Source organism: Cyrtonyx montezumae, unplaced genomic scaffold, assembly GCF_038088225.1.
Source record: "Cyrtonyx montezumae isolate F1298 unplaced genomic scaffold, pur_monq_1.0 scaffold_11, whole genome shotgun sequence".
Lineage (NCBI taxonomy): Eukaryota > Metazoa > Chordata > Aves > Galliformes > Odontophoridae > Cyrtonyx > Cyrtonyx montezumae.
In genome coordinates this window covers 14,774,761-14,787,239 of record NW_027071837.1, presented here as the reverse complement: position 1 = coordinate 14,787,239, position 12,479 = coordinate 14,774,761, and the positions used below count along the sequence as shown (strand labels likewise).

General features: G+C 38.4%; 1 protein-coding gene across 1 annotated transcript in view; it reads right to left on the bottom strand.

Moving 5' to 3' along the window:
• Window positions 1-12,479, bottom strand: part of TENM1 (teneurin transmembrane protein 1) — a 302,504-nt gene that overhangs the window by 135,452 nt on the left and 154,573 nt on the right. The window contains exon 4 of the mRNA XM_065729661.1: window positions 7,952-8,192. Coding sequence (XP_065585733.1) covers window positions 7,952-8,192 — 241 coding nt within the window. The remainder of the gene's footprint in view (window positions 1-7,951; window positions 8,193-12,479) is intronic.

Sequence of the window (12,479 nt, the reverse complement as noted above, 5' to 3'; positions counted from 1 at the left end):
ACCCAAATGAAAAAACATGGTCATGTCGGTAGCTAAAAGGGATTTGGAACTGAAACTGTTGCCCTTTTACTTTGGCAAATACCAAACAACATAGCTACCTGACTCCTCTAGACCAGTATTTCCTGCAGCACTGGAAAGAAGCAGAAACTTGCTCTTGACTCATTTTCTATCTATTCTATTCCATGCCAGAAGTAGGAGAGGAATAAAAGAGGAAACTTCTAAGCTTATATGATGATCAGTATATGGACATCTGTTTGTAAATTATTCCTTTATCTCCCATATTTAGTAAACCATTTCGTATAAAAACATGACAGCTATGCTAAGGGAAGTATACAGTATAAAAAATACACATTTACTTAACACAGAAAGATAAACGAATCACGTTGGCTTCTTTAAAATCAATCCAGCAAAACACTATGGGAATTATATGATATGGCTTATAGATAAAATTTGACCCATGATTTTAACTGGTGCAATGCTATGCCTGTTTTATTTTTCTGTGTACAGGAACTGCAGGAGAAACAAAACTCTTGGGTCAAAGAAGAGGAAAATGGCCATGAACAGTATTTATCTGACTCATTTTACCGTTCTATTTTTATGTGTGTAATTGAAATACTTCTAAATCCCAGTAGGACAGCGGAGATTTGTCTTTAGGAGTACAACTGCTTTGCTAAAATTTCCTCTTTGAGCAGGGCTTGGTTTTAATCATTCACATAGAGTTGTTTCCCTTTACTCACCCCTGTTTACTTGACTCAGTGTTTGAAAACCTTGCCTGTAACTCTGGATGCAGAAAGACATAAGGACAGTCTGTGTCCCTTACTTAGCACTTCAGTAGAACACAACAGAAGTGACATGGTGCTGACTCACTTGCTTGTTGTTGCTGCAGGCAAGCCAGCTCTGCAAAGCACGTGAGGAGACTTTGAAGTCCCTGGCAGAAATCTGGGCCAATAATTATATAAATACAGGATTTATAAATACATATTTGCATATTTTCTATAAATAATAGTATGTAATGTTTGCAGAGTCCTTTGAAACCATGAAGTGAGAAGGATAAATATATTAATGTTGTCTTTTTTCTTTTTGCTTATCATCTGAGGTTAAAAGTATGACTTAGAGCAAAGAAATGAACATGAGGTAACTGAAGTCGACAGGCACCCACGGTTCTCTTTGCCATAAATTTCCTCCTGTGAGTACTGATGCATATTCCAACTGAACTGATTACTGCCTTCTGAGTCTATGTCCAAATATCTGTATGGTCAAAAGCCAAGGTGTAAATCTACAGTCACAAATGATACTATCAACACTTCTTACTTGATGAGAGGTGTATGATGTTTCCTACCGAAAACACTATCTAGTTATCCAAAACAGATTTCCTAGAAGTAACAAGCCAGGGAATGGATAGACATTTTAGGGCAATATCATTCCACACATATATTTCTTCTACAAATAGAACAATAGGCTGTTCTGCAGATCTGTGACTCTTTCTGCTACACAGTCTGTTTCTGCAAACCAGCTCAGGTCTGTTGTATTAACCTAGAATTCTTTTTCTCCTTCCAGATTTACACTTCAGTCTGTAAATGAAAATACTGTATTTTATAGAAAGATAACAGGTGCTCTTACTCATGGTGGCCATAAAGTAACAGGATATCGTTATCTTTATTTATTACTTTATATACTATTCCATTGCTCACAATAATGAGCAAAGACTATATGCAGCATGACAGCCCAAGTTACTACATTAAGGCAGCGTAAAACCACTTACACATACATGTAACAATCACGTTGTTCCACAGAAGTCTAAGCCATAGTCCTTCCCAATTAAGCAATACAGGAGAGTACGTGAGCAATCACATCATTGACTAAAGTGACTGGATCTCAGATTTTTCAAAAGAAGGCCCCTCAAGTGCCATAGCTGCTGACATTATAATTGTAATTCGTTGTAGCTGACAAGTATGTACATTTTTATTTCTATAAAGAATGGTTTCATTTGTGCATTATTAAAGTTAAGGTCTTATTTACAGCTTTTATTTTAGGAGCCATATTTACTCTCTTCAGTTCGTCTTTTGCAGTTCAGAAGTCTTACATTTTTTTAGATCTTCTCTGTAGTGAAAACACCCGGGAGTTGGACTGGATTTAAACCCCTTGCCACGTGTTGGTTTTTAATATGATCTGTCTCTCGACTAGTTAGATTTATCGTTTAATTAAGTAGAAGAGAAATGTCAAAATAGCAAATACCAAAGAAGACTGTTGGAAGGATCCTAAGTGAAACTCCCTGCATTTATATCCTTGGAATGACCACGAGGACGGTCATTTAAGCCAGGGGAAGGCCCCATTCACAAACAGGCTCCTAATTAATTGCACTGCTCAGATAAGAATCCTCTCCCTGCCAGTTGGTTCACCATCATCAACCCCTGTGTGCTTCAGGATCGACTGAAGCCATCCTGTTCACTACAGAAAACTTGAACTGGGAAACAAAGAAGGCACAGAAGTGCTTTTTGTATCTTCTCCCTGGGGGCAAGATTCGCAGGATGCTCATACAAGAGACCAAGGAGAAAGAATACATTTTCAAGAGCTCACTCCAAACTATCTGTTTGTGTATTTCTATATATGCATTTTTTCTGTAATTATTTCTGCTTTAAACAGTACTACGGCCTGAACAGAAAGCGTGTTATGTACAGGTCTCTGCAGTTTGAAAGGGTATCAGTGTATTTTTGAAGAGCGTGAATAATTAAGAGTTTGATTTAAAAAGAACAAGGGAAAACCACAGCACTGAGTGTCTCCCTTGCTAAGTGATAGTTGACAAGATCTCCCCTATTCTAAAACGCATCACAAACAAGATAATCTTTTTAGGAAAACAGAAACCCAGAGCCTTAAACATGCACCTCACATAAATATATAATATAAAGAAGAATGATACCATCTACGTGAGGAGCTCAACAAACTTAAAACTCCAAAACTCTCAAAATGCTCGGGGTCACAACCAAACTTTAGGGCTCTGAAATACTGCTGAATGGTAAGGCAAAATCACAACTGCCTTGAACCCCAAATACTCCTCCTCTTATTCTAGTATTTCAAAGTTGTATATAAATTAATGATAATTGAATCTCAGGTTCATGGTCTGGTACCTTGCTGTCCCTTTAGAGGAGCTATTACCGTGGTGATAAGATTGCTTAAATTAAGCTGTCTTTTCCACAGTGCTTGGCTCATTGCCAGTGCATTGAAGGGAGATTTCAGTCCATTCAGCACAGCATTAACCTTACTGCCAACACTGCTAAATGGGTGACAGGAACTAGAAAAAAATTAGATTTAAAAAAGGATGGGACAAGCAAATATGTAAAATACTAATGCACAAAACAGGACTAAAAATGAACACATGGAAAGAAAATCAAAATGAAGTAATTTTCGATGCATAGACAGAAAAAAAAATATTCTAATTCTTGGGTAATTTAAATGTAAAAACTTTACTCAAAATAAGCACGTCCAATGGTATATCTGTGAGGGGACTGTAACATACTATAAGGAGCATCAGGAGTAATGTAAGCTAATAGTACATACGTGGTGTTATCTTTTTTCTTATTGGAATTTAACTGAACTGAAAATAAAAAAAAAGAAATAGAAAGGAAAAAAATGCAAAAAATGAGAGATTTATGGAAACAAACACTAAGTCAACTAACGAGGCACAGAGCAAATGAAAAACACTCCTTTGAATTGTCAGGATTTAATACATAATCCATAAAAAGCAGTAAGCTATGTTCAGATGGGGCTGTCAGAGATAATGACAATGTAAATCATAAGATTTGAAACGTTAGAGCAAAGTATCTACGAAACTTGAAAAAAAACCAATTATTTTAGTGGAAAGGAAGACAACAGGCAATAGGTTGCGAGTACTTATTCTGGGGGAGTAGAAGAAATCAATTTATCTAAGAGCCCAATAACATTACCCTGAAAAAGAGAAGCAATGTTTCCTGTGTTTTTCTGCGGTGCAAAAAGTCTTGGCAGTTTTTTTCTGGTAATACTTACAAATTATTTTTCTGTGTGACAGAATGAAGTTACTGCATGTTCATAAGATATTTTAATAATGAATAAGATGCTTTTCCAAATGTGCATATAGGCAGAGCCTGTACGTGCACTTGTAGGCACGTTGTAGTGCTGAAGGCAGTGCAATGGTCAGATGGCACAGTGAACTGCTTTATCTTCTGCAGCTACAGTACAGCTTTTCTCCAATTTCTTCATCTACAGCCAGTGTATGACTTGGACCAGGCGGACTGAAGGCCTTCCTAATTCCTGCCTTCACTTGGGTTGCTTAGAGTCGGATCCAGCAGGAGGGTTGGAGAACTAGGCAGTGGCAGAGCTCAGGACTGCCCTTGTTTTTGCCACAGGCTGGTGTGAGCCTGCACAAGCCATTGCCCTTCTCCATAAACAATTGGGCCAGTAAGCTGGGTCCTGCCAAGAACGTTTTGTGGATCAGCCCACAAATCTGAGTATCCAAATTGCCCATTTTAATAAAAATATAACCAAGTTTTAGTCCACAAAAAGCCTCTCTGAATGCATACTACAGTAAATGCCTTTACTACAGACTATTCCAGCCTGATGTAGGTTTCAAAGACCAACTGCATAAGAATACATCTCTAATCACAGAATCATAGGGGTTGGAAGGGACCCCAAGGATCATCAAGTTCCAACCCCCCTGACACAGTAAGGGCCACCAACCTCTAGATCTGGCAAGTTGCCCAGGGTCCTATCCAACCTGGTCTTAAACACCTCCAGGGGTGGGGCATCCAAGGCCTCTCTGGGTTCCAGCACCTCACCCCTCTCTCTGTAAAGAACTTCCCTCAACATCCCATCTAAACCGTCCCTCCTTGAGTTTAAAACCATTCCCCCTTGTCTTATCACTACCAACCCAGGTAAACAGTTGATTCCCCTCCTGTTTATAATCCTCTTTTAAATACTGGAAGGCTACAATGATGTCTCCTTAAGCCTTCTCTTCTCCAGGCTGAACAAGTCCAGTATGTTGAACATTTTCACGTATGTTAAACATTTTCATAACTACAGAATTTTCTTTTCCATAAATATGACACATTACGAGCAGCCTCATAAACTTGCCTCATTTCTGAGTATGCAGAGTGAACAGGATTTACAGTCACACGATTAATTTTAGGGAATCTTTTTCCATCTGAAAAGTCTCTAATACTACGTGGCTGTAGCCAAACCATGCAAACATGTGCTGCTTGTGGATTAACAGGAGATACGGTTGAATAGAAAAGCTGAACATGTGCATTCTGATTTTTGCCTGGTTATTACAGCAGGGAATAAATTACTGTCTCTAAATCTTCTTTTTGATTGCAAATGTTCCAAATTAGAAAAAAAATATCTACTTAGACATATTAGTATGCATATATTAGGTAGATTTTGTACTGTTAAAGATTTAGCACAGAAATACAGCTGCTGTTGACATGCTGCCCTTTATTTTACAGGATTATTTTTAATGGACAGATAAACATCAATGGAGGAGGAAGGCAAGAGAATCCAGATATTAGGCCAATGTTTTTATTCAATTCTAGCCGAATCATTCTCTGTTAAAGACAGGGCAAAACAAGCTGCAAGCCTTTCTTTTTCTCTGGAGCTGTGCTGTGTACTACAGCCTTCTGAGAAGCAGAGATCATAAATGTTCTTTATTACCATGTTCCCCTACTATATCACCTGTCTGCACAGAAACTGCAGATACATCTTGGTGAGCAGCCTTGCAGATTCTGCTTTCAGATGAAACAGCCTTTCAGTCACCTTCAGGAGAGGCTGCAACCAGCAACCAGAGGGGGCATGGAACAGCTGGAACAGCTGCTGGAGGTTAGGAATGAGGGCATCTCCCAGAGGGAGGGAATTGCCAAAGGGAAGCCACCAGTATGGATTCCAGTCTGAATCCCTATGTACCGCACAGCCCTCTCGTCAGTATACACTTACAGAGATTTTGGATGTAAGGAGGTATCTAGAAGTGACACTACAAAATGTACCTTATGAGAAGTATCCTGTCTTTAATACTTAAAAAAAAAAAGAGAGAGAGAGAGAGAGAACAGAAGATTTAAAATGGTGAAGTACTTTCCCCAGCAAGGAGGTCTGAAGAGAAAATAGTGAATAGGGATGCAGAAAGGCTAATTAAGATCTACTTAAGTGTTGACTGAAGGAAACCAAAAGATACTCAGTTGGCACAGAATGCCAAGGGAAAAGCCTTTACATAGCAGAAGGTATGGATAGATAAGCTTGTTACATCACAACAGGCAGAGATTTATCTTTATAAAGATTATGTAAACAGAAGCTCTGATCCTAACCATCTCTTGAATATTGATTTTTTTTAAGGTGCATTTAAAAAGCAATGGAATTTCAATGATAGTTATTGATGTATTAATATTTGAAACTTATATTTTTATTACCTTCAATGTACATTATTTCTCTATTAGTCCTTTATCACTTCGCTTTCCTGAGCTGCCCTTGTTCGATAATACAAATACATTCTCTTTTGACTCAAATGTAAATGTCAGATTTCTATTTTGAAATTTGGATAAAGGTAGTTAAGAAGAATTTTCAAATATAAGGAAGTGAAAAATAACATTTTCTTTCTGATTCTGATTTGAAGAAACACACTCAGATGAGGGATGAGAACTAAAATTTTTCTTATGTTCCCTTTTGGAGGACAGCTTGCAACCTCCTTAATTCCTTCGGTGATCTATCCTTAAGAGAATACGGATAGTTTCACTGTAAAAGCGAATCAGTTTATTCCTCGATCCCAACTTAATAACTTTCAGTGAAGAAAAGCTGAATTTGACACTTCTGATTATCACCAGTTAGGAGTTTAAAGATGTATATTAAAATTACATTATGCAATAAAATAAAAACGTAATGAAAGAAAATGAAAGAAAAAATGTAGGTCTTGGTGATAATTGTGATAAATGGCAATACACATTGGATATATGTGTATAAACAAGAAAACATTTATTTAGATGTTACCTTATATTCTCTTGATCAGAATAGTTGAATGTCAGAGATTGATCTGTGTTTCACCAGCCATAGTTTTACAAGACCTAAAGGAAACCCTAGTCCAAACTTCTTAGTGCTCTGCTCACAGTGAAGTGGAAAAAGATATAAAAAGTAAAAAATCAAGGGTTTGTGTTCAGTACCAAGTCAGCAAACACAGATTTGATGAAAGCCGTCAAATTAGCTAATACTTACCAGGAACAAAAAAACATACGGTCAAAAACAACAGAAGAAGCTGTGCACATACTTCTGCAATCAGTTTTGAGTACTGATTCACAGGTTTGCTGGATACAGAATGTATTTGCTTGCCATTTTTTGTTCTGAATATTTTATTTATGTAAATTGTGACTGAGCCTGAAATTGAATTCTACTTCCGCCAGCTCCCAAAGGTAAGGCTCTTCATGCTCCTACCATGCCTTGGACCCGTATGGCTTCTCTATTATCAAATGGTGTCCTTTGTACGTATGTGCAGTAAAATGTTTAAATACATCTTGATGAAAATCTTACATATATATTATTTCCCGCTGTTTCTCATTATCAGGAAGCCAAAGCCTGAAGACTGACCAAGACCAGAGGTGCCAGAGAACACCAGTTAAACGAAACTTCTACATGCTCATTACTGGGAGAAAGTTGGATGGTCACACAAGTACATAAACACAAATCTTTGCTGCACACACACCTTCAAAGTACATAATCTATGCACCTTAAGAAAATCACTTTCTTCCTCGGCTTTGCTTTTACGAGCTCTATTAATCTAGATGAATCAAGTGAAAAAGACCTCACACGGTCACACCACACGGCTTCAAATCAAAATGCTTTCAACATGGTAATCCTGCAGTCCCTTATCTTCTCATGTCAGTGTCAGGCCTCCTCCTCACTCTCTTTAAGATTTCAGACAAGCTGTGTAGAGCAGGTTGATCCATACCTGGTTTCCAGCGGTATGTTGCTGTTCAAGACCCAGCTGTTATGGAGATGCACTGAGTCCTGAGTGCTGGTGGGGGGCGTTGGGGCAGCAGGGCTGGGCTGGCTGCGGGTCGTCATCGATCTCCTCTGGAGAGAGTCAGCCGCTGGCGGTGGTTTCCTGGTGCAGGTGCACGCGTGTGGCGGTGGAGGTGGCGGTGGGAGAGGTCTGAATGTGAACTGGTTGTGCGGGCTCCCCGGCATGTCTGAAACAACACAGGGAGAAAACCCGGTGGCTTACTGCCTGGAAAACACTGGAAGAGCACGAGGATGATATACGATTTAATGGGATTAAAGCGCTGTGCAACTGATCATGTTAACTCAGCTGTCTGTAAGCTGTTAGCGCAACGTGAAATAATTTAAGATATAACACACTACTGAAGTAAAGAGTATCAGATACAGACACATTCTTCAGCATTGTAGTTAGATTGACAAAAGAAAAAAAGAAGAGGATATAACTTTCACTTAATTTGTCCCAGGATTTTGATGGGAATAAATAAATCATGTTGACATTGAATTGCAGCAGACACCAACTGATTTCATGAGGTATAAATCTCATTGAAGAAGAGCAATGAAAGACATCGACACAGTATAAGAATTAGTCTGGCACTTCAAATCAAGAGAGGAATAACTGAATAATTCCTACCACCTAATAAAATACCTCCCAGAAAATAAGGTGAACAGACTACATCTACCCTGGTACTGCATTTGTGAAATGACGGCTGGGAGAAGGCTTTCTCACAGACTGCCTGAATGACCCAGGGTACCCAGGTAAACCCACAGAAGCTGAAGGCAGATGGGCAGAACAGTCCAGGGTCCCACCACAGAGCAGGAGGGGACGGGTGACTGGGACGTGGTGAGGGGACACCTGTGACCCTGTCCCATGTGAACCTGAAAAGATTCCCTAAGAGGAACTATTGCTGCCACTCATTTACAACACATGCTTTCCTTAAATTTTGACATAGTTTGTCTTCAAGGTGAAGGATGAAAGCATGCCCCTTCCCTTCATGGAGTAGCTGGCAGAAAAATAGCACTTTTTTCTTTGTGACAGCCACAATTTACCCCAATTGGAGAAACAAGGTTGTTTAGTGCTCCACATGAGCTTCTCTATGCTGTGGTAAGCAAAGCTGTCACGGATTTGGCCCAGGCTTAATCCTTTTAATTTCATTGATCTTTTATCAAGGCAGCATTCTTACTGTTGCATTAGGGTTTACACTGCAATATTAGTTTGCATATACCAGAAAAGCATTTCTAAGCATATTAGAAAATTGGAGGCCTCAGTAAATTAAATCACTGGAGTCAACAGTCCGGAGCTCTGAAATAATCTGCTAAGGCACTTTCATATAATAATTAATCTCAGTAAATCCTGTATCCTGCCATATTAGAATTGGAGCTACTGAAATTTTGGACATATCATTTGATGTCCAGCATCCTCATGTATTTGATCAATGACTTTCCCGATCTTGCATCCAGTCTACAGAAGACTTGCAGGATTACTATACATACTATAATTTGCATGACAATTTAAAGGTTTTACAGCTGTCCTGTCAGTTAGAAAATTACTGCCTGGAAACACAGCTAGATGCTATAAGGTACTTCAACAGCTCTGCAATAAATGTTGAACAGCCAAGGTGACTGCTTCTCTAGGTAAATGGGAAAAACCTGTAGAATCCATATGGCAGCACACCTTTTAGTTCCTTTCTTCCCCTTTTACTGACCATATGCTGATGATAGCTGCCATTTTCTGACAAAATAGTTCCATTTGTTCCGTGCAATAGGCTGGTTCTGCTTTGTGAACCATAAAGTATTCCTGGTCGGTAGGGTATGTAGTATCTCCCAGTGCTGTTTCTCACAATAAATTAATGCACCAGATTCCTGGGGGATTCCTTTTTAATTATCACACTTGTCACCCCTTCCTGCAGCTACTGGCATCAAAGAAAACCTCATATGACATTCTGAAGTATTTTGGTGATTTAAAGACAGGTCTTCTGCATTAGACCTTCACTTCAATGAAGCATTGCAAATTCATCAAGCTGAGAATCCGGCCTGAGTTTCCAATTAGCTTTTACAGACTTCCTAATTTAGCAAAGTTATTTTTATTTTGCTTGAAACTAAGTCTACATCTCATTAACTTTATTTTTATACCACAAAAATTGTTGCTTGGAATATAAAAAAGCATTGTATCTAAATCTGCATGCTCACAATTCTTCAGGGCCCCGACTGAACAGTAGGCTCTGTAAAATAATTTCATGCAAAACCATTTAAATACCTAAAAGGAGAAACTATACAAACTAATCTGTCTAAAGTCACAAAGTTTCCAGTGTGTGAGAGCAATACAGAAATTAACTTACCTGTGAATTTTTATCCCACTGCAGCATAATGCCACCTATCCATGAGAACATTTGCTTTTTATTTTTAATGCTTATAATTTTCAGATTTTTAATTTTTTTAGACAACAACGTTTGTGTATGATATGCAAATATAACATTACTTACTTACAGTGTGTTTATTGACATCATAGAAGGTTCAACTAATCTAAAGAGGTAATGACAAAACTGTTTTCAGCTCAAAGTTTCCATTTACAGTGATATCTTACAAATCAGATTCTCATCTGAGTCATGTGCAAGACTCAAGTGCTCTTGGGCCTTATGGATGACCTTCTTGTCAATGGAGTACTGCTCACACCTGCACTTGCATTTAGCTTTTATTTATTTACCTATTTTGCAGTTCCTTAGGCGTTCCTTAGAAAATACCTAAATTCATTCTCCTTTTTTTTTTTTCTTTAAAGAGTTCTCTCATTTCCAAGAGCATGCCCAGAACTGCGATGTTTCCTGAAGGCATGCGCATGACATTCTGCTCTCTCTGCACTTCCCTGTTGAATACTGGATCTGTTTTAATTCACACATTCCCCGTTCACCCCACAAATTGCACTTCAACTTCTTTTCAGTCTCCCTTTTAAGGATTTTTCTTTCATTCTTCACTGAGTGCTAATTTGGTCATCTTTTTTTTTTTATTTTTATTTTGAGAGAGCTCCCAAACTCAGTGTATGTGATACAAAGGAGAGAATGCTAGGTATATAAAAGGAAAACTCTCATTTCAAGAATTACTACTCTTCCCTTTCTTTGAAGCTTGACAGGAGGAGATCTGGTTCTGTCCTGAATGCTTCTTCTTTAGTTCTGACTCATTCCTTTGGATGGCCCTTAATCAATATTGAACACAAGCTGCTCTGTGGCAGTGGAATAACAGGCCTCACTATCTTACAGTTACAGAGTGCAGACCTAAGCAGCTCCTTTTCAGCTGCTGAGTTGTCCTGCTATTGCTTTTTCCTTCAGGGAACACTATAATTCATACCTTTCTTTTCTAGTAAGCATGTATTTATTTTCTACAGCAAGAGAAAAGGTCATCCACTTGGAACTTCCCTTCCTTGGCCGCGCTGGGCTGAGTGCTGCCATTCTGGTCAGTGCAACCGACCAGCTGTTCTGTGGCACAAACCAGTGGACAATAAAAGGCTCAACATCTACTCATTTTCCCTAAGAGTCAGGATAAAATGCCTTCTTTATCTCAAAGATGAAGCAGAATTGCATTAGAGTCTTGCAAAAAATGCAATAAGAAACTTGATCAACTAGCTACTACTCAACAAAATTATTTTTGAAAACAAGCCAGAACTTTGGAAACCATTTTCCTAACAGTTTTGAAGCATGCTTTACTATTATTCTCAGATCCACAAAGTAAGAAAGAGTAATTGAACAGTTTTATCATTCACTGACAAGACTACAACAGCCTGCATTGTTACTAAGTGAAGTATATCAGAGAGAATATATTAAAAAGTAATGAACCTTAAAAGGTTTGCATCTAACCTGTAGTGCTTTTGAAATATTTTAATTTTTTTTCAGTTCCTAAATTCATTATGTATGGATGTGTTTTATTCTACCAGATTTGTCTCAGTGGAGTAAAAATTAGCTTGCAAGTCATTATTTAAAGAACTAAATAGCAGCATATGCTCAGAGATTTTAGCGTAGGTTTCTATTCTATGGGCACAGTACTGCTCAGTTACAAACCAATCAGTAACTTTATATTAAGTGCAAATGAACGATAATAATCCTATTTATGAAAACAAAGCCTTGGAACAGGTAACCCCGCACCACACAGAAAGGCATGTCTAACAGAAGAGAAGGATTCTGCCCAGAGCACTGCATCCGATCTACGTAAATGGGCACTGAAGAGCTGGGAAACATTTTGTGCAGAGAAGACAAGCTCAACGCTTAAGACTACAGCTGAAAAGCACAGAATAAAAGTACTCAATTTTACAATGAAATGTATGCATTGGGTCTAAGCAGATAAACTAAGAATTAAATACAGGCCTTCATATTGCAGAGTGCTACATGTTCATACTCCTATAGATCTTGTGCAAGTCTTTACGCCCTTTCCTTCCATTCCTAATTAGATTCTAGGAGATTACATCTTCAGGCTTACTCTTCTTCCATGAATGTCCT